We start from the raw sequence: 25,826 nt of genomic DNA on the forward strand, positions 1-25,826 counted from the left end.
GTTGTGTTTTCATCAGATATGGTTGCCAAGGCTGACAAAACATCCCCAGCCAGTGTGGCTCAATCCTCTTTTCAAGGCATGCTAAGAGGAATACTGTGAGCTACATCGACAAAAGCTGCGGTATGTTTAGAAAGTGGAAAAACTTGTGATTTTCCAAAAAATAATCCCCTTTAACTCCAAGTTTCATTTTCCTTGTTTTCTTTGCATTATTTTCATATGCATTTTTTTTTAACATTGCCATTCCAGGTCCTGTGTTCTTGTCAAAATCATACTGTTATGATTCTTTTTTTTTTTTTTTTTTTTTTACTCTGTAACAGAATTCACATTTTTGTTAGATATGAGTCTCTCCTAAAGCAAACTATGATCTCTTACTTAAGCAGCGATGTAGACGTGATATTGCCATCTGGGTCACTGGGTTCAAGCAGTGCAGCGCGACTCTTTGCAGTGCACATCACTCCTCCCTGAAGGAAAAGAAAGAGAACAGTAAAGACAGAGCATTGCTAAATAGTTCCAGATGTTCATATGTTGTATTATGTCACATGCACGAATTAAGTGAGTTCTCTCGGAAAATATTAGGCCCCGTCCAATCCTACGGAAATATGGACAAGCTGCAGGAAAGACCTGCAAGTGCTAATCGATTATGACATAATTTTTGGGGACAATGGGCAGAACAGAGTGGCATGACAGGCCTGTAAATATTGTTAAAACTATGACTGACTTCCATCAAGGATTCCAGTGCCATTTTAGACGGACATAATGTGAAGAGGGTGGGTTTCGGGGAGACTTTCCAAGACGCTGACGAACCGCCCAGCTTTTGTTTCCACTTTCTTCAAGGCACTGCAGCGCAGATGTCTAACATATACAGACTGGGTGACAAAGTAAAGGAAAAACCTCAATAAAGGGGTGTCGACCCTGGATGATATCAGTCCCATTCATTGAGCACAGCAGGTCATTGCATCATCCGTCGAATATGAAAATGTTGTAGGGCACGTTGCCTAATTTTCCCTCCAATGACAGCTGATCTCCTCCCAACTCATTTGCTCTCCACAATTAACATGAAAAATTGAATGAAGGATTATCTCCTGGAAGAATAGTCTACATCTCTTAAGACTCCTAAGGAGTAAATGCACACTCAAGTTACTTCAATTTTTGGCCCAAAACCTAATTTTCCATTAACAAGTCTGCACATCTCAAGTCACTCCATCACATAGGAGATTTTCTCCTCTTACTGAAAAGTAAACAGCAACATGCACCAGCTCTGCTGTGAGTGTTTTTCTTTTTTTTTTTTAAATCAATGTGAAACACTAAAACGAAAATTTAGAAGCCAAATATGATAATTTGATGGTTGCCAAGCTCAGTTGACTGATTCATTGTGAAATGAAATTGTGGTTTTTCCATTATGAAAGCAGGTTTCCAAATCCTGTGGAGAAGGGAGACTAACAGCAAAGTCAAGCTGTTGATTTTGAATTTGTTTATAACCCCCTTGACTGAGATAATGTGTTGTATAAAGAGAGCAATGCAGCTCAACAGTGTTGCTATTTTCTTGCTTAGTTCCAATTAAATTCACAGTGAAAACCATTGTATTTTGTCAAGAACTTTGGCACTTACTTACAGTATGGCCACATACATGCTGGTAAGTTGGTCTCCGGTAATTATTTTAAGAAAAATCAATTCCTGCCCCTCCTGTGGAAATCAGTTGAATAGAGGCAATGTTAGACCGAGAACAGAATGGGAGAATAAAACTTTAAAAAGTGGGCATGTAGTGTTCAATGGATCAACTGACTATATTAAAATGGAAAATTATAACCGTATAAACTTCAGCTTGAAATAAACGATTGAATGATGCAATTTCAGTGCAAAAAAATATCTAGAAGACATGATATGACAGGGATCTTAAAAAAAATTCTTAAACCAATCTCATGTGATGGTTTCTTGGTTTTGCATGTGATGCAAAAGTCTCAACCCAGAACTTTATAATTAAATAAACTAAATATCCAACATCCATTTGTTTACGCTTGATTATTTAAATCAAAGCTAAAGCCAACATACTGATACAAAGCATCTTAAAGTCTATCTAAATAATTATTTAGCTCTTGGAATGGCCTCTGGGGCAGCGTGTCCTTTTTTTTCTGATGATTTCCTTGATTTGTTTCACTACATGAAGATTATCCTTGCAGTTCTGGACGGGCTGGGCATTGCAGAATTGTGTTTGATTAAATAGTTGCAAAGCCTGCATCGTAAACAACCACACACCTGTTTCAGTTTGAAAGAAATTGTTTCGTTGGGTTTTGGTAATCCTTAGCAACAGACGCACAAGATCGTGCACATTGTCCTTTGAGGTATCACTGAAGCTGTTGTTAATCCACATTTTTTGAACAAAATCCTATATCTGAATGGGGATTGTGCACCCTCCTCAGGTGTCGTCTTGATTGTCGGCACACATCAAGGTCACAGCTGTTTTCAGTTATTTGACGGCAGTCAAGACTCTATAAAGCTGCTACGGTTGGGTGTTTTTCCTTGGCAGTGTGGCCTTTGACTGCAGATGTTACCTGACGTGCTTCAGATGTTTCTCAGAGAGAGACGCTTGCCGTTATCAGAGCCTGGAGGCTGTATCGTCTGAGATCCACAGCGGCCGTATGTCACTGTTCTGTAGCGGCATTTGAAGCCGCCAACGTGGTCAGTCTGTGCAGTGAAATCCTTTTAACGACTGCATTTGGTTTCACAAACTTTCTCACTGGGTCACTGTTGTTAATACTGAGGTTAAATGCCTCTCGGGCGGCAGCTGGCAGCTCTGCTCTTCACATTTGATCGATGGAATCAGCACAGACTCATGAGCTACTCCACCAGGCCCACGTCCTCCTGGACCAGCTACTTGGGAGGACAATATTCCAGAGAGTACAGATCTCTTCTATTGGTGCCACCTGCGCTTTGCACAACCGTGTACTTTCCGCATATTTGTAGTCACACGACATTCAGTGTCTTTTCATGTGGATGGTTCTGACGCTTATTGTCGAATTTGAAAAATCTTACTCGTCCCAGATACTTGTCATCATATAGAATCTGGCGTCAATCAAGTGCCTTTGAGCATTTTCTGTACAAAAAATTGTTTACTTTGCGTTGTTAGATCTTAAAGGTTTCAGCCTGCTTTACATGTTTTAAATAAACTAGAGCACTTCCGAGCACTGCGTCAACATTTTCATAGATGTGGTATAAATGTATATCCCAGACTGATTAACATTCTCTTGAGATGATACAAGACACTAAAAGAGGTCTTTGACATTTTATTGCATCAGTTCCAATAATAAATAGTTCCAAAGTAACCCAACAGATGTTGCCAGGATGCAGCATCAAGGCAATGTCTCCTGCTGCGATCTACTAATCTGCACACACATGGGTTACAAAAGTACCTGTAACACTGTCCAGTTTTCAAACGCTTCCACTGGCTAAATCAAAACTCAATGTCTATGGAACATGCAAAATGTGAAATTAAGGCTTGAATGCAAAAGCAATGTCTTCTCATCTAAAGCACATAGACATGAAAACTGAACAAGCAGCTCCAGTTTCTTCACTACACAACTGTGTGAACATCACTCCTTCCTTGGCTTTTAAAACAAAGACAGTTGAGCTCACACACACCCACACAGCTGAAGTCTTGACATGCTGCCATGTAACTGTGCCCCTTGTAGGCTTCTAAATGTCTTCAATCTCTAGAAGCATCAGAACATGTTTGGCTACAAAAACAGAGTACACATATTCAATATGTATGTTTTGGTTTAAACAACTGCCAAGACCGTACAAGATTCTAGGTTTGACAGGACATGTCAACTACCATTCACATTTTAAATCAAAGAGTAACTTCATAATATAAAACTATAAAAGAAAATGACAAGAGAACAGAAATAAGACAGAAATGGTCCCAATATCATGATTGCAGTAGTCATGCTGGTGGGGCTTGGGAGGATGAGGGGGTGCAAATTCTACTTTAAGTAACTTCATCTCACAGGAATTATTTTAGTTTATACTTTCAACGTGAGCTTGACACATCGCATCCTTATTCATGAGCAGGGAGAATCAAAGCAGTTCACCAAATGTTTTGCAGTAACTGTTGGAATACTATAAAATCCAAAACAAAAAAAAAACAACCTAAAAAGCAGAAAAAAGTAACAGAAGCAGTCTCATCGTGTGGTGGAGGTGGCTCAAAAATCAAGGCTGCGCATGAGCCAAGAACATTTGGTATGGAGCTAGCGAGCTAATATAAAAGATTTTACACACCATTTTATTCACATTTGCTGCAGATTGTGTGATACTGTTACTGAAGAAGCTGTTAAGAAGTTTGAAGAAAGTTCAACAACTGCAATGTAACTTCTGAAGTGGCGACCGGGTGGCTGAAATCATTAATGTGAAAATTCAAAGGATTAGCTGCCAAAGAGACCGCGATCTTGACTAACCCCTAAACAGAATAGTACTGACGGGAAAAAAAAGCCCAATGAGGTCACTAACACCTCTGTCAGTCAATAGCTCCTTCAGGACAAACAAGATTTACTCTGAGCGATCAGAGCCTGGAAAATTGTGTCAGTTGCTGCAGGTTCACAAGGGAGTTTTATCAGTGCCAGCCCAGACCTCACCACCATGATGAAAAAGTCTTTCTCTACGAGCATAGCAAATAATACAGATAATATTCAACAGTGAGATACATAACTGTTGACCAGAATATTGCCTAAAAAATAAAAAAATAAAAAATAAAAAAACGTAACCAGGAATAAACAGGACAAGGTCTTCTCTTGATGTGTCTGCATACACGCTTGCTGTTTGTATGTGAGTCTGCCAGGTTTCTGTCAGATGATGGACAATGTGCTTCACTCCACTGTCACAGACTTGGCAAGGTTTCTGGGGCAGTCCACCTGGGTTTACAAACAAGAGAAAAGAAAGAAAATGGATACCATGCAGTACTTTGGATTTTCCCGTTACTGTCAAAATGTCATGTCAGTGAATGAGAAATATCAATGAGTGAGGTAACATGACCTGACTGCTCCTCTACAGGAGCACACTAGGACATTACTTAGAGTGATGCAAAACTGAACATAAAGCTTTCCTTCTCTGTCAGATCAGAAGTACAATTTGACAGAGTAACAATTGAGCTTTGACATCGAAATAAGAGCCAACCGTGCTGCATTCTCAGGGCATCTCTCTCGAGTGATGTGCTTGAAACATCCACTATGGTTATGCTGTTACTCATCTGAACTATTTGCATGAACGTGTACCAAAATGGCTTCATCCCAGCAGAGCCACATACGTACACAGAAATTACTGCCAAGGCAGTCCTTTGCTTCAATAACAAATTACCAAATAAACTGGAAATAACACAACTATTAGCATTTCTTTTAACCATTAATATTTATCAATGGCATTAGGTATAGACAAGGGTAAGTATGATGAAAGTGTTTTGGAAGGTTTTGTCTGATAATTTTCATTTCAGTCTTAATTGGTGTGTTGAACTCCTGTTTTGAGACAAAACATAGTTGCTTGTCAGATAATAGTAAATAATATTCTAATGTTTATTTATTTTTGTCCGTGATTCCCAAACAAGTTGTGATTCACTTTCAATAAAGGAGAGCCGTATCACAGAGTGGCGATCTGCTGAGGTAAAATGTTTGAGCCGTGACTCCAAGTGAAATCAACTCCATGAGGTGTTTTAGAAAAGCAAAATGAGATAAGCCTCAACTAGATCGCAACTGGATCAAAAGTGACAGGACTTACGTCAAAACCTCGGAGGACTGCCAGGTGGAAGGACAGCAGCTGCAGAGGGATGACGCTCAGGATACCCTGCAGGCAGTCCACACAGTGAGGCACTTTAATGGTGCGGCTGGAGTTCTTGATGGTCTCGTAGTCATCTTTTTCACAAATCACAATTGGCCGGCCCTGTAAACCAAGAATGGGGTTTGAGATTTCAAGGGCAGAAATGCAATCTAAACTTGGACACAGATCACGAAACCTGAAGGGACTTATAAACCTTCTCATGCCCACATCTGTGGGTAATTAAAACCAGCAACGACGTCACAACTTGCTCCTCCCTCCTTTGCATTTATTAATTTTGTAAGGCCAAGGTTAAGGAACAGATATTTGAGACTAAAAATGAGCTCAACTTACAAAAAGTACACTGTTCACAAACGGAGCTTTCTAATCTGCGATGTGAATCGCATTGATGGCATAAAACAATCTTGTGTGTAATAACTTTGTGGCTTAAAATGTATGCAAAAGGTCTTACCTGGCGGGCGACGACCTGCTGCAATGCATTCTGACATTTGATGTAGGTGTGGTCTCTCATGATGATCATGATGACAGGCATAAGTTTGTCCACCAGCGCCAGTGGGCCATGTTTCAACTCTCCAGCCAAGATGCCCTCTGAGTGCATGTAGGTGATTTCTTTGATTTTCTATGAGAAGGAATCCAATGTATCAGCATGCTACAAAAAGACACAGCAACATAGCTTGCAACAGTGCAACTTCAAAAACAAATTGTATTTGCATTTTACATAACATACTCCATTCCATTACAATTGATTTGAAATTACTCAAGAGAGCTAACAAGTCTAACCATTTATATAACAAATATGAGAAAAATCCATGTTTTAGAAAATGGTGAAGTATCACATCTAATTTTATATTCTTTTCATGAGGCAATCCAAAGACAAAAATCAGAGCAAGTTAAAAAACAAGAGGTCACATAAACTGATCAAAAAACAAACTTTGATTTGCTCACAATAGGGCTAGACTGTTGTGGGATTTTGTTAAGGCCAATAAATATTACTGATATGGTGGAATGTTGACAGATTCACTTTGATATGGGTGTCACATGGCCAAAATCTTAACCTCATATCAGTTGTCAAACTTTGAAAGTAACTAAGTTGTTTATTTTCACGGTGAATGTAACTGGAAAATGACCTGTTTATGATATGCTTCTGGTTAGTCCTGCCTCTTGTATGCTCTAAGACATTTTAGCCACTACATTAGCAAACAATAGCAAACAGAGAAATCAGATGGGCCTTACCAGTGCACCCTCCAAACAAGTAGCATAATGGTAGCCTCTGCCCATGATCAGTACACTCTTCTGCTGGTAAAGCTCTGTTGCCAACTTCTGGATTTCATCGTCTAACTTCAGGACTTCCTTTATAAGATCTAATAGACACAAAACACAATAATACTGTAAGTATTCATACATCACTTTTGGAAACATGCCGTCATCATGCAACCCCCTGCTTGGTTTCCTACTAATCATTTCCATTTTCTGTCAAGACCTTTGCTATGAGAGCTGGTTTTGAATCTCATCACCCGCTAGTCTCAAATGTAATCAGCTTTTTTTTCTCATTATATTCTATGTTCTGGGGCTTGATGTACCTGGAAGCACTTTCAGGCCCTGGATTATCTCACAGCGTCTGGACTGCATGGAAATCCTGTCATCACACATCAACAGTGCAAACATGATCAGGGCCACAAACTGGCTGGTATAGGCCTGCGGAACAATGACACATAAATGTATTTAATTAGCAATGTACTTTTTCTCAAGTGATACAAGCAAAATGGACGTATGCAATGACATAGCAAGTGTGAACAACAGTTATTAAAAAGTGCCATGTGAGCGGACATCAAAGTGTATGGTACAATTTCAATGTCTTCTTACATAGTTGTAATCAGATCTCAGGTTAGAGATTTCTTCCAGCAGTTTGTGAATCACTTTATTCAGCATATGCTTCTTTTCAGCCTGTATTAATAATGAACTTTGTTTCTGGCAAATAATGCACACCAGATGACAAATGCAAAGAGAGCTAGGTTTTAGTAAATGGCAAGTAGCACTAAAATGTATTCTGTAGAAGTCCTTAAAAGTAGTGTTCATCCAGGGCGGCAGAGCTCATATTCAACGTCATCTAAGTGAGTGGATTCTCTCATCATCCTGAAAATGTTAACTGGCGCCTAAATTCTCAACACGTGAGACCTGATGCCTGCAGTTACTCTGTCACAGTCACTTGAACTGAGAGCACGTTTGGAGGCTTTCTAAGTCCATTTGGGAGATTTAAGTGGAGATTTAAGATTTAAGTGTTCAGTTTGTCAAGCTATTTCATGGGACCCTGTAGAGTCAGAAATTGTTGTTTCTATGGCCAAAAAATTAACTGTAAAACCTTTACAATGTGTTTTTCGCCCCAACAACACGCTAAATGTAGTGCCTCAGAGCTCTGACAGGCTGAGCTCTCGCCTCAGATGTGGCAGTATATAATATGTGTGTGTATTCATATATATATATATATATATATACATACATATAAAGCCATTAGCAAACATCTCCAAAAGAGAAATGGTTGTGGTTAAATTCCAAGAGAATAATGTCACATGATTCATGAAAGTGGTTATCTATTGACTGTCAGCTGACTTGCCAACAGAATTTCAAAGTATGTGTCATGATTTTTTTAAAAAAGCAAAACCTATGAATCCCAAATATTAGAAAGTTGTTAATTTCTGGTTTGAGAAGAAAAAAAAAAATTCTTCTGCCAAGTATGAATCTCATAAATTAGAGGCCTGGTAGATGAAATTGGACTTACTTAGCATTTGGGTGCTAAACATGTTTTCCAATTATTCCATGAGCTAGGTGGGTGTGGATGCTTGGTCGAGAAAGCCAAGCAGTAAATTATGGTCTCTCTGAGGCTTGCTCTGGGCCTTTGCAGCACGAAACACTGAGCCAAGTCCAAGGACTAGGCCACAGAGCCCCACTCCCCTCTGGCTCTTCCTACTAGTCGGCCTTAGACTCCACTACCTCTGCTCTACGATGGGTCCAAACTGGCAAACGCTTCACAGTTTTGATGGGTGAGATGGCCAGAGAACCGCAGATCCTTGAGAAGAGATTATCAAGCTACTTTAAATCCTCGTGGGATCAGCATGAAGGAAAATGTCAGTGTCCAAGAGGGAGGACCAGACACACAATGGAGTTTTCATCTGGGTTTCATTCAGTGTCAGTGGGCGTCGAGTTCATTTAAGAAATGATGCAACACATTGGCGCACAATTGTTTCTTAGGCTACAGTTGCTTCAAGCTCTGTATCCGAGTACATCCAAATCGCAGTTTTATTTTAACTGAGCCAGCCAAATTTCCATGCTAATGTTTTAGGTGTGATTGGGTGTAAGGTATACCTGCCAACTGTGTTCTTCTGCAGTAGAAAATGTAGAATCTCTCATGGAAATTATTTGTGACAAACCAAAAAAAAATTACAGGTTTTCACAGCTAAAACAAATGGCTCCAGGTTTCAGTGTCTGTATTGTTAATACAAGTCTTCTCCAGTTGAGTCCAGCACTGCTGCATTTTTCACCAGTTCTGGCATATATACAGCTGCTTAGGCTTAGATAGCCTTCCAAGTTTTACTACTAAGCTTCAGGCCGGTGAATGATAAAGGTGTTTTAACTTACAAAATAAGGAGTTTGTAAAATCCATTGGATGTTAAAGCTAAAAGAAAAAGAAAAGGTTGGAAACAATAAGTAAATTTGAGCTGTGCTTTTCTCGCCTAACCTTGGTGCTAGCTACTCCAATCTCAGGCCCTGCATTGATGTGGACTCCACAGTCAGTCTCCCGGGAGATAGAGCTGCCCACTGTGTTGGTGACGCCCACAGTTAGTGCTCCCCTGTCCTTACAGTAGCGCAGAGCCATCAGGCTGTCAGCGGTTTCTCCTTAATGATGGAAAGAAATTGAAAAAAAAAAGGGTTCATAGAGAGCAATGGCTGTCAAAATGAAACAAACAAAAAACAAAAATAGCACACACACAAATTAGTTTGCCTTATTAATTTGCTAGGAACTACCAGTACATGAGATTGGACTAAACTACAAGTCATATTTGAGAAACATTATGTAACTAATATTATTGGGAATTTTTCAATCAAAACTGTGAGAATTATATGTCAATAGCCTTAACCTTATGAAGATATAAGTGGCACAACACAACAAAAAAGAATTCAACACATGTAATTAACTAAAAAAGATGCAAGTCACCTGAAACAAGCTTAGAATTTATTAAGAAATTATGAAATAAACAAAGTTTAGACAACCAAGGGATTAAACGGTAACCAATTAAAATAGGATAATGATAATTATGAACTCAACATATTTAAAGATGTGGAGTTCAAATGTATGTGGAGAACAAAAACATTTTACAATAACTATAAGTGGGCAGAAACTGTTAGATAAGGAGGACAAAAAAAGGAGCACTAGATATAGGCCGGATGGGACCCGCATCCCCACCTGACTGGCTGATAAAGAAGCAGACGTCATCTCGGAAAACGGGTGTGTTCCTATCCAGGAAGTCACTGGCCAGCTCCACCATGACAGGCAGCTCGGTCAGCTCCTCCAGGACTTGCCGGGTCTGTGAGAGCAACAAATCACTCATACGCATTACTCTGGTGACATCAAACTTCATTTCACCGAACGCAGTGCCAAAAACAGTCACACGTGTCCGCAGGGCAGACAAAATCTAGCCTGTTAAATATATTCTGGCTAAATGTTTGCATAATGTTTATGTTTGCGTAATGTTAATGATTTAAAAATTAGAACTGTTTCATCTACTCACCGCTACCCCAGCATGATAGCTTGTGCCACATGCAATAAGGATAAGTCGACGACACCTCTGGATCTCTTTGATGTGGTCCTTCAGACCACCAAGGATCACTGAGAAACAAAGCAAACGGCAAGTCCATCATCAAGTTCAAAATGTTCCAAGCTCCAAAGTCCAAAAAGGGTGTTTAGAAACACTTCGCTACTTCAAACAAAGCATTTACTAATGGATATTTTCCCCTGTTGTTCAAGCCATTCCATATAGATTAATTACTCCTAGAAATTACTTATGTTCCTCCAGTTAAATCACTGCTCATCTGTGCTTTACAAACTCCATTTATTTGAATGTATTCCATTAAAAAAGAAGGGGATGATATGAGCAAGTTACTCAATGCACAATGTTAACAAGTGGGAAATCTGCCAGTAAAAGACAAGAGCAGAGTAGAAAACTGTATATTATGGTGGATCTGTGTTCCACTGAGACACTGAATTGACCCAGTTTCTAACCTGTGTTGTTGTCGAAGTTGACTCTTCCTCTCATGGTGTTGACCACTGACTCAGGCTGCTCAAAGATTTCTTTCTGCATAAAGGAACTGTAGTTACCTGTGGTGGAAGCATCCAACATGAGTGGAGCATTTTCAACACTAATAAAATGCATGTCGAAAGACATGCATTAACTTTTTATGAAATGTGAGCTGTTTGAGAAGGTACTGTTGACACACATTAAGACACAGAAAAGATTCTCCCAGAAGCGCATGTATAATCTTCACAATTCTTCTCTGTTGATATAACTTTCAAGTGAATAAGGCCTTTTACTGTCTTTTTCAGGTTTCAACTACAGTATTCAATCCAAAAGGATGATATATTATTATTACACAAACAAAGGGCATTGTGGAGATACAGGTTTGCTATATGATCTTAACTGTGACAGTGATATATACAAGTGGGTTTTTTTTTGGTCAGAAATTTGGGTCATGCGAATTAGGTTATTCAGCAGAGTGGCTCCAGAGAAGAGAGGCAGTGTAATGACAGGACCACAAAGGAATGTGAAGTCAAGCCAACATTTGTTTATCTCTGCCCTCTGCTGGTAGACTGAAGAAGGGCCAGGGAAGGAGAAACACAAAACGAATAGTTTGAGCAATGCCTTTTAACTCTTGCCTGTTATCTTACTTATTCATAAAGTTAATTTTGGTGTGACCGGGACAATTTAGGTGCTTTCTTTTGAGCAAACTATAGTCAAACTGTGCACAGTAAACCAGTACATGGTAATATGTGGAAAAAAATTTACCAGATACACAGTAAAAAATAATGAATTGGACCAGGTAAAATTCCATTTTTTTTTCGACAGGTGCTTTCTTGGCAGTATAATGAATTTCTCAATAATATCCTCTTGAATTTTTAAGGCCTGTTGAAACAGCAAACAGATTTTTTTTAACCAAACTGTGTGTCAACATTATGATTCAGGAATCCCCCCCAAAAATCTTACTTGTTTGATCAAAAAGTGCAGGACTTTGAGGAATTTTTATACAAGCAGAACAATCCTAAACATACAAACAAAACAAAACTACATCTTAGTAACTTAGAAACCTCTTATTTTGTAGGTGTATGTACAGTTCCTGCAGTCAGTACTCATTTTCTTGTTTCTTGTGTTCCACTACATACAAATTACGCTGTAGGTGGACTCACTAACAGAATGGACCCGGGGATTTAGGAGACACTTTGATCAGTATGTCTTCCCAGAGGGTGAGAACAATCAAGTGGGCTTGTACCTGCATCTACAAGCCCTCAAGCCTGTGCAATAATCTGTGCAATAACAGCTTGCTGTACAAATTACAGGGTGCTCTAACACAGAATGATTTGTAATATGACCTGGGGCAATACAGTGGGGTGGGGATCTTTAACTTGCCTTTCATGATCTGCTGCAGCTCCATCTGAAGGGTTTGTATGGCTCGGGCCGGGTAGTCTCCAGCTCTGCGCTTTATCCTGTGGATGGACAGCCGGCCATCCATCACGGCAGCGACATCATCATCTTCAAGGAAGATCACACGGTTTGTGTGCTCAATCACTGCACTGCAGTTAACAAAGGAACTAGGTCAGATTTCTTGTTGCACTCCATTAACAAAAGCTGTGTCATTCGCAAGAAGCTTAAAATTTACTGAGTATGTGCTTACCTTGCATCAGAAGCAAAGTAATACTCCACAGCTTTCTCATCCACAGGGAACAAGCAGGTATCCTGGTCTGTCCTGGGTAAAGAGCTGCAGCTTTTCTTGTCTTTACCCGCTTGAAAAAAGTAATATTACTGGAGTTATTCCAACCCCACGACTCACCCTAAAAAATATTGAAAACTATTCTTTCAACTTACATGAACGATAGAGCACAGGAATATGATCAGAAGACAGCTTGTGATCACTCCGCACACCCATCAGCAGAGGACTTCCTCTCCTGCAAGAAAAATAAATGCTCCTTACAATGTGTGATGTCCTAACTTTAGATGGAAAAGTAAATATAAAAGTTAGTGATTTAAAAAAATTAAATGGAAGTAAAAAAAGAGATATACTTCATTATGATCTGACAATAATATATATTGTGTGTAAATGTCCAAATCTGACACTTACGGTACACACTTGTAAGTGTTTAGTCGAGTATTGTAGTAACAAGTATTGATGTATTGAGTATCTAGTGCGGATTTAACCACTGGTATGTTACCTTGTTCCAACTGCCTCTCCTGGATAATGGACACTCTTAAAGACAAGAGCAAAGGCTCCCTCCTGGCAGAGAAGAACAATAATATTAAATTGGGGCTATTTTCTGCTCATCATTTCATAGTCAGCAGTGCACAAACAAGTTCTTACCAGCTGCTGGGTCACCCTTTCAACCAGTGTGGCAAAACTGATGTCAGCACTCTCCCGGTTGTCATACATGTACTTCACCAGCTTGGCGATGGACTCTGTGTCAGTCTCCGATTCAAACTCATAGCCTTTGCTCTCCTGTAAAAAATGGAATGAGGTTAATTTTTCCTAAAGTCATACATGAAGAATTAATGTCTAGCAGAAAAAGAATTCTCAGCTCACCAGGAATTTTGTTAGGTCTTTGTAGTTGGTAATAATTCCATTGTGGATGACTATAAACTCTGTGGACCCGAAAGAAAAGCATATACCTTACTAATAATTACTGCAATAATATCAAAAACAGGAAGGCTTTTCCAAAAACACAGATCATTTTACAGATTGAAAAAAATCCCGAGATTAGAACATGAAACAGGAGAAGAAATAGTTTGATTCAATCTTTCTTTCAATGGGTCTAAACAAGCATGAAAAAAAATGTGACCTTTGATAGCACACATCAAAATAAAACACTAACAATGTTTAGTGAAAAATCAACTGACCGTTGGTCTTGTCAGATCTATGCGGATGGCTGTTGACAGGACTTGGTACACCGTGGGTGGCCCAGCGTGTGTGAGCAATGCCAAGGTGGACATCAAACTCTACGTCCAGATCCAAATCCTGCTGCTCTGATAGAAGTAAAATGAAGCATACGTATCTCAAATCACAGAATACTAATTGAAATCAAGATGTCTCTGATAAAAGGCTGAGTAAAGTCATTAATTTGAGTTGATATATGAGGGAAAAATGCCCTAAAAAAAGAAAAATGGGACAGTACTCTTGCATGTGAGACATATTCAAATCAAATAACAGTATCTCAGATGATGCAGAGTAAAACTGTAAAATTATCTTTAATGTATTGCTCTCTGGGGTAAACTGGTGTATCATGTTTAGTAAGCATATGAGAAGGAGAAGGATTAATTTACGATGATACTGAATAAAAATGCTTCACCTTGATAAACTGTCACTTGGGGAAACAGCTGTAATTGTGTCAGAGCAATTAGTTACCACTCGCTGTATTTGAAGGTGGAACTGGGAAATGAATATTCACTGTTTGTTCATCGTATGTAAGCATAAATACACAGAATAAAGAAAAATTAATTATTTTTCTTTGCAATTTACACCTGTATACATTTTATATCTTTATGGAAAATTATTAAGTATTTTTCTTACTGTACAAATATGGGCCTCCTTAGAGAAGATTTATCAAATGAGAAACTGTGGGTTGAATACTAACTTTCCTACAAGGATGTCCAAATCAACATGCAGTCTTATTCTTCTTTTCCTTTTAGACAGGAGGATATTTTCTGCTCAGAGGGATACCTTAGTGCATTCAGGACATGGAGTTCCTCGCAATTACACATGTGTCTAGAGTTTGACAGAGGGGAACTGTGGGTGGCAATTTGGGATTAGCAAAAACATCAGGTACCTATGTGCTTATAAGATTGCAAGGTCTCTGGACCTGAACAAACTCAAAGTCTGTATTCTAAACCTTGCAAGGATGTTATACAGTATATGATTCTTCTTCACTGGTGGCCTCTTGAAAGCTGAATTACCACTTTCTCTGAGCTATAATATTACTTCAGTGTTTATCTCTGTCAGACCTGTCTTAGAAGTCGTATATCCTATTTTACAACTTTCAGACTAGTTGGTCATTTTAAGTTGTTATTAAAAACCTATATCTACATTTCATCCATCTGCAATTGGGAGCAAGAGGATGGCATAGAATAATTGGATTGGCATGACAAGAAAGACTAAAATGGCTTTATCATGGCTTTCACTTTACAACCTACATTCTGTTACTACAGAGCTAACACTCCCAGTGAGGGGGCAGGCAAAGCCTTTAAGTGTACACTCTGATTCTTTAATAACTTTTTATAGCAAATCTTGGAATTATGACCAGTGCGTGAAAGGCTATTCTTACTGTGGATCTCCTCATCAAGAGCCTTCACTTTTCCACGCTGTTTGATCAGTTGGATAGACTTGGCATTTGTCTCCCATTCCTTGCCATTACCCCCATCAATGCCGACACCTGGTGACAGCAGAAAATTGTCACATTTATAGGATCATAAACACTTATCCATGCATTAGGTATGTAAACTATTTACAACATTTCTTGCACTGACCATATGAAAACATAATTAAAAATCACATTTTTTAATAATCCAGAACACAAAGACAACAAAGGGAAAATATCTATTTCCATTCTCTTTATTTTTCAGATATTGTGCTTGATTACTTAGTCATTATTTATTACTGTTTCTTGATGTTTCTGATTTTTTTCTATCATTTTACCTCTTTACCTCGCCATTTTAGCTACTGTAGCACTACTATTCCCCGGTTGTCAGAATGATAAAGGGTTTATCAAATCTGAGGGGTACTTTGTGGGGTTATCTGTAAAACTTTCCTACAGGCAGGGACTGATAAACAAGCAATAGCTTGTCACTGATACAATTCATTCCACCCCCTTACCAGCAGAGTCGTATCCTCTGTACTCTAGACGCCGTAGACCTTTAAGGAGGATCTCAAGGATCTCACGACGAGTCCTTGGAACATGGTAGTTGAGATAGGCAAAGATTCCTGAGTAGAAGAAGAAGATTCAATTATCAATTTTAGTGTTTTCTGCATGACAAGTCTGTGAATCATCCATTTCAGAGAGTCAATTATTGGCATCAGCATTAGGAAGTGTACAAATACAAGGAAGTATAAATTCAAAACCCCCAAAGACTTGGAAATATGCTAAATTTAAAAAGCACAGGGCTTACATTAACAATGCTGACATGTCACGGACATCAATTAACTAGTAAGTAATACATTATAATTTGAAATTTCTACTCCCATAACAATACTGACAGAACAGTGACAAAATAAATGCCACACAATTCCGTTCAAAACCTCAAAGTGGGAAGAGCATTCCTGAGACGTTTTCTGCATCTGATATTTATTATTTTCATTTTTAAAAATGTACTTAGGACAAAATAAACCTTTCCTTCTGGGCCCTCCTGAACAACAAACTTCACCAATACACATTATTATATGTCATATATTAGAAAAGCACAGAACTGTTACCGAGAAGAGAGATGAATACTGAGCCTAATTCAATAATCTTGCTAATCACCATTCCACGTTTTCTGATTTCACAATCACATTTTCCAATTGCGATGTAATTGGACTACAAATAAAACTGATTGAATATTATGCTACCATGACAAGCCTACATCGTGTGTATAGGTCCTGCTCACTTTTTTATTATTCTTCCAAAAAAAAAAAATGCATCCCATAATCTTGTTCTTGTCCCGTAACTTTAAATATTTCAGAACAGCTTTATTTCCTTGTCACTCAGCAATGCACTGAAATAGACCCCCATTCTGAGGCATAGTGTTGCCCAGTTACCACAAAGCCCTTTTTCATAGGGGCAGATGATTAACAGAAAATGAGCATCAACAGCGCCAAATGAAAATTGTGAAGCAACAAGACCATCGATTGGAAAACAGATCTGAAAAGAATTCTCATAATCCCAAGCCGAGGGTTAAAACATTGCTTACCAACAGATTGATATATATGTATGGGGTATACAGTTAGCTGGTGTGACAGAGGAAGAAAGCAGGAAAAAATGCAAACAGGTGATCCATTGAGGCAACCCGTCATTTGGGAGGACCCGGAAGAACACACATACTGTGTATTAATAGACACGCACATGTTTAGGCATCCTAAAAAACAACAACTAATCTGACAGGTTTGGTCGGTGCAGTGAGATTGTGACGATATTGATGAAAGACAAATAAGCATCAGTTGCCTTTTGGTTGGAACCGGGGAGGATAGATTTTCCCTGTTAGGCGACATTTCCCATATTGATGGAGACCCTTTAACTAGTCTCACCATTTAGTTCCCTACAACGTTATCATGATGGACGCCTGTAGCATCGCCTTTCCCTTCTTAGAACACTTTGTACAAATCGGGAAATTAAGTACTAGCTTTCTTTCAGCTGATAGAAAAACTACTGGTTAAAAAATGTACATTTACCGATCACTTGAGGTTAAAGTTGGGTTATTCGATTTAAGCTTACAGACGTCATGTCGTTGGACGATGACACGGGGAGGGATTGGGGGGGCAATTTCGATCTAACTTCCAGCAACTGTTAGACACTCTTGAAATGACAATGAATAAAATGTACAGTTAAATCCCACAATTAGGGTTTCCCATTGAGCAAGCTAACAGCATCAGCTCACGATCGCTAACTTGTTAGCCACCCCTTGCTAATTTAACCGAATTCAAATTAAAGACGCTTTTAGTATTTGTTTCCGCCATTTTGCCGCTCTTTTAGTCGAATGTAAGTACATTTTCCTTTTAAGATAAACATATCAAATACACAGATAACTCACCACACATGTCTACAGCTTGGCTGGCAGGAACAGCTACTACGGTAGCTGGGAACGCTTGTCAAACTACACCCGCCCTTCTTCAAGTGCGCTGAATCAAAGCCAACCGGTTTCTTCCACGTCACCCTCTCATTGGTAGGAATATACGTCAATCAAGTTGCGCCTACAAACGCAGGCACTCCTGACGTGGCATCAGGATGCAGATCCGTCAGCAGGATGGTCAGCACACCTTAAGTCAATATACAGGCACAAAGACAGGCCTGTACTGGGCTAGCAGGAGGTTCAATTTCCCAAAACTTTTCAGCATTAAGTGTTTTACTTCGTTACAAAATAAAAGCTATCATGTTATTCATGAGATGAATTGCAGAAAGGCTGTTATATCATAGGAAAGTATGTTTATGGTAGTTACAAGTGAGCACTTTTAAGTTCATGGTGTTTAATAAGTCAATACAAAGAAACCAAAATTAAAAGAAACATTTTATTCATATAAATAATTTGTACAATGTAAAGCTGATGCTTGTTTTGAGTAATTCCTAAATCTGAAATAGATAGTCAGTTTGTGATAAATACATTTTCATCAGATCTACAGTGGTAACTTGGCTAAGTTGAAATGTTCTTGCATACTGTGTATAAAACTGCTATCCTCACGAAATCATGAATCACGTGCAAATACTTGATGATTGGGATGAAGGATGAGGATTTCTGCACATCTAGGTCATGCGCTAACCTAGATACCCCTTTTATAGCAATGGTAAAATAGGAGGAATGTGGATTTATTATTCTGCTGTCACTTTAAATTTGAGCAGCCTCTTCTTCTTCCTCTTTTACCTGAGAACAAAAAAGGTATGGTTAAAACTGACTATTTTCTTGTGAGGTTTGTTATTACATATTTTTAACTGCCTACCCATTGAAAATTTTAGCTGACTGAATTTAAGTGTGCAGCTTTTTAATGACCAAATATCTGCCCATAAACACACTTTGTACTTTCCACATAATAATGGCTAGCATAGTTTAATGCACTACTGTTAGATTTCGCTAAGGTTTAGGTTAAAAATACTACAAACATTTAAAATGTAAACTTGGACATTACTGTACTAGTTTCATTCTGGTAATAAATGGGGCATTTCTTTCAGAAGCTTGATAGAAGAAATCAGGAATTCAGAAAGAAGGAATGTGCACTGTTATAACTGCATTAAGCAATTATTGATGGTATATAATCTGAGAAGAGATCAAACCTGCTCCACTGATTCAACTTCAGGGATGTAAAACTGCAGCATGTTTTGGATTCCACTCTTTAAAGTTATAATAGAGCTGGGACAACTGGTGCAGGAGCCTTGCAGCTTCAACTTTACAACACCGTCTTCATATCCTCTATAGAGAACATCGCCCCCATCCTCCTGCACTGTGGGTCTGGAAAGGAACAATGAAAGATTCAGAAAAGTGAGAGAACTGCACCTTGGAGCACACACTGATATCTTTCTATACTTTCAAAAGCATATCAAGAGCAGCTTACCTTATTCGAGTGTCCAGGAGCTCTTTTATCATTGCAACTACTTCATCATCATCTTCTGATGGAGCTAAATAGACCAACAGAGCTGCCTTAACAATCATACACAGCAGGCTCTACACATTTTATGAGACAAAGTTTTTTTGTGTGAAACACAACTGTGTGACATCTTACCTGTGTCTGCATTAGGCTGGCTGTCCTCATTGACTACAGGAAGTCCAGAGGTGAAAAAGTCCATAATGGCAGCAAATACATCAGGCTTAATGACTTTCCACTCCATATTAGCATCAGACTACAGGTGGAGAGAAAGAAAATTAACAATTGCAGATGTTTATATCCGAGGGTAGAAGACAGTGTGATGGCCACTCAAATGTGCCTCAATTTACCTTTGTAATGGTGATAAAGTCAGGGCCCAGCAGGATACTTTTCACACCATCAATCCTAAAAAGTTGCCTGAAGACAAAAGAAACAATGACATTGTGTAATTTACACTTCAGACAATGTTTTTAAAAGAAAGATAATAAGGAAAAAAGGTATGGATAAAAGCTTGACTTTAAGAATTATACTAGTAGAAAGGCAGGAAACATGAAACAAAATATTAACAATCATGGGAAAAGTTTTTTAACTTTCATCATATTTGGAAAAGCATATTTGAAAAACTGCACATAAATAAATGTTCTCTGACAAATGACACACAAAATAATGATAAATAATTATAGATAATTATACCATTACAACAATTTGAATGAAAAAAAAAACACAGATGAGAACATTTTAAAAGTAGGTATGTACAACAATTTACCTGACGTCTAAATCAGAACGAAAAGCACTGGATTCCCAAATAAGAACAAGGTGTTCCAAATAATATACCAGACTGAGATGGTTTGGTCATGTACAAAGGAGGAATGGAGAATATATTGGTAGACGGATGCTAGAACTGGAGCTACCAGGCAAGAGGTCTTGAGGAAGACCAAAGAAAAGATTTATGGATGTAGTGAGAAAGGATATGAAGGTAGTTGGTGTGAGAGAGGAGGATACAGAGAATAGGGTTGGATGGAGAAAGTTGATTCACTGTGGCGACCCCTGAAGGGAAAAGCCGAAAGAAGAAGAAGTTCCAAATAATATACCAATGTTCTGGACATCCACAGGTAGTGGTATGAAGAGCTGGTCTGATTTGATTGATTATCTAGGCCCTACATAATCCCACACCAAACCCAAGAAGACCGAGTTTAACATGAGTTGGTCCGATCAAATTCAAAATGATCCCAAGCATACAATCAAATCCATCAAAGAATGGCTGAATAGAACAAGCGGAGGTCAAACAATGGCTGGGATTTTAGTCCCATTGACATGGTTTGATATCATGATAAAATTAATGGGAAAAATATATTTCTTAAGGGAGTCCATACTTGTTGACACTGTAAAGAATGTGTTCACAGGTTGACGATATAAGCCTAATATGTGAAAGCAGCTGGTATGAAACTTAATATCTCCTCATAGTGGAACTACTAAACTACTCAACTAGTAAACATAAAACATGAAAAATAACTCATCACAAATCATCAATCATCTTGTATTTCAAATAAAATGTACCTGGCTAAGGGTGAGCAGTATGCATCTCGGGGACCAGCAAAATTCATAGTTCCTGACTCAAGAATGACGCGTCCCGGAAGAAATTTCAGACTGTTAGGATTTGGTGTGTCCTGTGTCTGCACAAACATGGTCCTACCTGTAAAACAGATACCCAAAATGAAAAGGAAAAAAAAATCATTACCTTGGAAAAAATAATGTAGATAAAACAGTTGCTGCAGCAGTACTGACCAGGGACAGACCAGTTGGTGTTTTGTGGCCATCTAGTATTGTTTCCTGTGTTGGGTGAGAGCCAGTGAAGTCTAGCACTTTGATGTCCACTGCCTGTACGACTGAGAAGGAAGTAGAAGAAGGTGTGAATAAATCTAATAACAATAAATACCATACTTCGTTCCTCGGTAATGCTGCTATAACTGTACACTACACTGCACTGCCATTAATCACAATAATTCTTTGTAACAACTAAAGCTGTGGCATGATAATCATTAGCATCTTTAATATTAATAACACACTATAATCAGGAGTTGTCATGACACAGGAGTATATCCTCATTTGAAAACTAAAAATATATTCTTGATTTGTTTTGGTGAGTAAGCTTACATATCCAAACATTTGACAAGGCTGAATATTTTGACAACAACATCAAAATATGACTCAGCAGTCATGAAGTCAACAGAAAGGACAGTCCACAGAGCGCATTGCATTGATAGAAAAAGATCCCCAAGAAAGGCTTGTGGTGAGTTTTAAAAAAAACAAGACTATGACTCCGTTGTCAGGCGGAAGGGTTAAGGGGAAATATATAAACTCGTGAATCAATCTCTTGTTCATGTTTGGCAGGGTGGGGTGTGATACTCAAAAAAGAATAAGTGGCAAGGTGAATTTTAAGTGAATTTTGCATATGTGTGAATATGTGAGTGTGTGTGTGTGTGTGTGTGTGTGTGTGTGTGTGTGTGTGTGTGTGTGTATTGGTGTTATCAACATATCAAGCAATCAACTTTTATTTGTAAAGCATTTTTACAAAGATCCGCTTCATAAGAGGGGGATATATTCTGGAAGTGGGTTGCTTTTGGTTTGCCAAATGACGGAGCAAAACACTAAAAGGTTATTTAAGAGCAGCAAATACATGAAATCCGCCTTTAACCCGACTGAGGAATTTCTGGCATGTTATTCACTAATGATCATTATTACCTTCAAAATTTTAAGAGTTTGATTCCCCACGCTTCACTGACCATAAATGTGTAACGTCACACGTTATTATACATTAAATTTCTCCTGTTGGAAACAATTTAAACATTCGTACTTTGGCTAATTTGAGTACGATTTTTATAAATTGGAATAAATGTTGGGATTCTGAGAAGTGCTCGATCCCATTAATGTTGTATCTTGATTTGATTCCACGCAAGCCCCCACGCACATGACAAGTTGACACGTTTTGATAATTCATTCTGCGTCACTCAGGAGTTAATTAGCACACTAGCCGCTAATAGCTGCCGTCAGTCTCTGACCCAGTAAAGTGATGCGTTAATACGTGCAAAGTAAGAGAACACTATAGTGCCATACAATGACAAGCGGATAAACTTACACATTTGCAAGTCTTGTTGATAGACCAAGTAACCTGCCGACCTGTCGGTACGTCGCCATGTTTATTATAGTTATTTAAACAAAACGGAAGTAAATGGCACCGGTTCCGGAAATGACGCAATGTTGTGGTACGTTCGGAAGACAATCCCCTCACGTTTCGCGTTGATAGCGGACTTTCGAACTAAAGAAAATACTAAACTCCAAGAAGCTCGTCAACATGCCTTCTGGGAGAAGCTTTAGAAAAAGAAGAGAGTCTTCGGATACAGACGAGGACGGTACGACCGAAGATGTCAGGTAAAGTCAATTTTTTTACTCTTCTCTAAAACAAATGTCATGTTGTAGCATTAGCTTAGCAAGCTAGCCAACTGCGTTTTGTGTGAACGTGTCAAAATATTTGAAATATCTCGATAAATGTATGAATTCCATTTGTGTTTACGAGACCGCGGGTATTTCGATTGATCCGAATCATCCTTATTAACAGGTCCAAAGTAGAGGAGGCAAAAGAGCTCCAAAGTTTGCGTCGACGTCAGAATGGAGTCAGGTAAGGTGGATAAATCGATGATCGGTCCAGTACCTTCGACCTGTTATGGTGATACAACGTGCACATTTACATCTTTTGCTTTGCCATTATTTAGCGTGACCGCTTTGTTGGTCGGGGAGAAATTGACGCCAGAAGCTGAAATTGACGTGAGTGACATTTCCGAAGGCTTTTCTTGGATAAGATACTTAAATTAAGGTTCTTAAATTTTCACAATTTAATGACTCTTTCAGAATGATCCCTTTAAGCTGAAAACTGGGGGTACTGTAGACATGAAGAAATTCAAAGATAGAAACAGGGACATGTAAGTCACGCTGGCTGTCATTTGTTTGTTATTGATGCATTAATGCACTGATATATTGGTTTATTTAATGATTTTTTTTGTCCACATCCAGGACAGAAGATGAGACTGACCTAAACCTAGGAACCTCATTTTCAGCTGAGACCAATAGAAGAGATGAAGATGCACACATGTAAATAAGCTTGTGAAAAAGACCCATTTCCATAATTGAATGTTTCAAAGAATCCATAAAACAATTTGTTTGCTGAAGCCAATTTAATTCATGTATTTGATTTACATTTATCTTTAATTACTACAGATCCATTCCAGTATTTGCATCAAAATATCTTTAAAACATCAATACCCTTTAAGTTATTTTAAAATGTGGATGTATATCAAACTTGTTGAATGTCCCTATTTTATGTGTCAACATCATAATTAATTGTTAGTTCCTTAACTTTCATGTTATATCAAAAATCACCTATTGCAAAGTGGTATGTTCTTAATAAATCTATCATTACAGGATGAAATACATTGAAACTGAGCTGAAAAAGAAGGAGGGTCGCTTAGAAGCAGAGGAACAAAAAGTTAAAGTGAAAAATGCAGAGGATCACCTGTATGAGCTCCCTGAAAACATTCGAGTGAACTCTGCTAAGAAGACTGAAGACATGTTGTCTAATCAGATGCTGAGTGGGATCCCCGAAGTTGATCTTGGGATTGAGTATGTAAAGAAGACATGCCTGATGATATTCTTTTTAAGTCTAGACTTTCCAAAGTGTAGACTTTCATTTTCTTTGCCAGATTCTCTGAGCACTGACTGTTGTTTCTCTAACGTCTCTCCAAGTGCTAAGATAAAGAACATTATTCAGACAGAGGAGGCAAAAGCCAAGCTGCTGGCAGAACAGAGGAACAAGAAAAAAGACCATGGAACATCATTTGTTCCTACCAACATTGCTGTCAACTATGTTCAGCACAACCGCTGTAAGTTCTGTCTGTTAATGTGCTGGTTGAAGTGGTGGTTGAGAGGATTTTCTGAGATGGATTAAAAGTCACAAAGAACATTATTTGACATAAAAAAACATTAAAACATAAAAAAAATCCATCCATCCATTGTCTGCTGCTTATCCTGCCTATGTTGTGGTGTTCAACCTGGACCTGTCAATCGCAGGGCAACATATACAGACAGACAATCATTCACTTATTCATTTGATACAATTTTCCCAAATATATACTTCTGCATAAAAATATGATAAAAATAAATAGTTTGAAATGTGGATTTTATTCAAGTGATTGTGTTTCTATTTTCAGTCACACTGACCTTTATCTCTTACAAATTTTCCCTGTTTTGTTTTCCTTCTGTTTTTATTAATTATTAATGTAAAAATATTAACTTGACTTAATAACATTCCTGTAAATTTACAGATAGTTACTTGGTCCAATGTTCGTTCTGGCTGAAAAGGAGGCAGACTATTTGCTTGGCTTGTATCTGATACTGAACTGCATGGTAAAAAAAAAAAATGAACCAAGAGGGAAAACATGAATTTGAAGACAACCTCCCTTTTGTGAAATATGACACATTGTGAGAGAGTGAAAGTTTGCTAAAACTATCTTTCCCCTCAGTCTATCATGAGGATGTAAATGCACCTCAGAGGCACCACAGACACAGAGAAGAGCCCAAAGCGAGGCCCCTGCGTGTGGGTGATACAGAGAAACCTGGTCCAGAGGGTAAGGGGTGTTGACACAATAATTTTTCCAATTTTTAATGTTCTTTGCAAGGCATTTAAATAGATATCCATACATATCTTCCAATCAATCACTTATGTGTTCTTTTATTCCTTCACAGCATCCTCCCCACCCAATTATCGCAAACGTCCGAACAATGAAAAGGCCACCGATGACTACCATTATGAAAAGTTCAAAAAGATGAATCGTCGATATTGAGTTTGGATGTTGGAAAACTAAAAACTGAGAATTCTCATTTTTTGTTTTTTTAAGTCAGTAATTCAGTATGTGTAAATATTGTATATATCTGTATGTGGTTATTGATACAGATCACTTACATGTTACATTGAAAATGTGAATTTCATTTGGAGGATTTTGAATTTGATTGGGCAAATAAGTATCTCAAAAGTAACCGAAGAGTCTCTAATATAACTGAAAGCAGATCAGAAGCTGTTGGTGTCTTAAGGAACGTAGACCCATTTTCATCATCTTTTAAATCTGATTCACGACTGCATCTTCATTAAGAAAATAAATCCTGGAAAAAAAATGTTTGTCCTTTTTGTTCTTTACTTGGCATCAGAGCTCAATTGGACTAAATACATGTACAAAATGTTACAAAATTAAATCTAACACATTCAATACAGACTAAAACATTTAAACATTTAAGTAAATGTACTAATTTGGTGGATAATTATTCATTCATTGCTAATTCCCAAGGCCAAAACTCAAGCAACCGCAAAATGCAAACTGCTAAGAGGCCAACGG

At 38.3% G+C, this 25,826-nt stretch overlaps 3 protein-coding genes across 3 annotated transcripts; 1 reads left to right on the top strand and 2 right to left on the bottom strand.

The window, feature by feature from the left end:
- Positions 1-3,268: 3,268 nt before the first annotated feature.
- Positions 3,269-17,969, bottom strand: gfpt1 (glutamine--fructose-6-phosphate transaminase 1). The gene is made up of 19 exons (XM_086173447.1): positions 17,847-17,969; positions 15,937-16,044; positions 15,389-15,496; positions 13,968-14,093; positions 13,654-13,712; positions 13,435-13,569; positions 13,289-13,350; positions 12,945-13,024; positions 12,754-12,862; positions 12,489-12,652; positions 11,090-11,185; positions 10,599-10,696; positions 10,274-10,394; positions 9,548-9,705; positions 7,395-7,509; positions 7,048-7,175; positions 6,266-6,433; positions 5,758-5,919; positions 3,269-4,901 (listed from the first exon to the last, which is right to left on the bottom strand). Exons 1-19 carry the CDS (start codon positions 17,851-17,853, stop codon positions 4,857-4,859), a joined length of 2,049 nt encoding a protein of 682 aa, XP_086029573.1. The 5' UTR covers positions 17,854-17,969; the 3' UTR covers positions 3,269-4,856.
- Positions 17,970-18,494: 525 nt separating this feature from the next.
- On the bottom strand, positions 18,495-22,622 carry nfu1 (NFU1 iron-sulfur cluster scaffold homolog (S. cerevisiae)). The gene is made up of 8 exons (XM_086173451.1): positions 22,523-22,622; positions 21,172-21,272; positions 20,944-21,079; positions 19,737-19,803; positions 19,525-19,642; positions 19,357-19,420; positions 19,079-19,253; positions 18,495-18,671 (listed from the first exon to the last, which is right to left on the bottom strand). The coding sequence occupies exons 1-8, from the start codon at positions 22,579-22,581 to the stop codon at positions 18,636-18,638; spliced, it is 756 nt and encodes a 251-aa protein (XP_086029577.1). The 5' UTR covers positions 22,582-22,622; the 3' UTR covers positions 18,495-18,635.
- Positions 22,623-22,631: 9 nt separating this feature from the next.
- Positions 22,632-25,610, top strand: c26h9orf78 (chromosome 26 C9orf78 homolog). The gene is made up of 9 exons (XM_086173450.1): positions 22,632-22,815; positions 23,003-23,062; positions 23,157-23,208; positions 23,293-23,363; positions 23,455-23,532; positions 23,863-24,060; positions 24,184-24,320; positions 24,960-25,064; positions 25,183-25,610. The coding sequence occupies exons 1-9, from the start codon at positions 22,739-22,741 to the stop codon at positions 25,278-25,280; spliced, it is 876 nt and encodes a 291-aa protein (XP_086029576.1). The 5' UTR covers positions 22,632-22,738; the 3' UTR covers positions 25,281-25,610.
- Positions 25,611-25,826: the final 216 nt, after the last annotated feature.

Source organism: Fistularia commersonii, chromosome 26 (genome assembly GCF_037954325.1).
Source record: "Fistularia commersonii isolate RoL2024-O1a breed Wild chromosome 26, RoL_Fcom_v1.0, whole genome shotgun sequence".
Taxonomy (NCBI): domain Eukaryota; kingdom Metazoa; phylum Chordata; class Actinopteri; order Syngnathiformes; family Fistulariidae; genus Fistularia; species Fistularia commersonii.

What these genes read in the sequence shown, in the direction of transcription:
- nfu1 (XM_086173451.1), bottom strand. Translation starts at nt 22,581, where the DNA reads ATGGCGACGTACCGACAGGTCGGCAGGTTACTTGGTCTATCAACAAGA. An exon ending in TACTGCTCACCCTTAGCCAG is followed by an intron (nt 19,804 to 20,943) that starts GTACATTTTATT and finishes TTTTGTCTTCAG; the next exon opens with GCAACTTTTTAGGATTGATG. An exon ending in ACTTTATCACCATTACAAAG is followed by an intron (nt 19,643 to 19,736) that starts GTAAATTGAGGC and finishes CTCCACCTGTAG; the next exon opens with TCTGATGCTAATATGGAGTG.
- gfpt1 (XM_086173447.1), bottom strand. An exon ending in TAGATCTGACAAGACCAACG is followed by an intron (nt 13,713 to 13,967) that starts GTCAGTTGATTT and finishes TCGGGTCCACAG; the next exon opens with AGTTTATAGTCATCCACAAT. An exon ending in CTTGTTTGGAGGGTGCACTG is followed by an intron (nt 6,434 to 7,047) that starts GTAAGGCCCATC and finishes TCCTTCTCATAG; the next exon opens with AAAATCAAAGAAATCACCTA.
- c26h9orf78 (XM_086173450.1), top strand. Translation starts at nt 22,739, where the DNA reads ATGCCTTCTGGGAGAAGCTTTAGAAAAAGAAGAGAGTCTTCGGATACA. An exon ending in AAAGATAGAAACAGGGACAT is followed by an intron (nt 23,364 to 23,454) that starts GTAAGTCACGCT and finishes GTCCACATCCAG; the next exon opens with GACAGAAGATGAGACTGACC. An exon ending in AGAGAAACCTGGTCCAGAGG is followed by an intron (nt 25,065 to 25,182) that starts GTAAGGGGTGTT and finishes ATTCCTTCACAG; the next exon opens with CATCCTCCCCACCCAATTAT.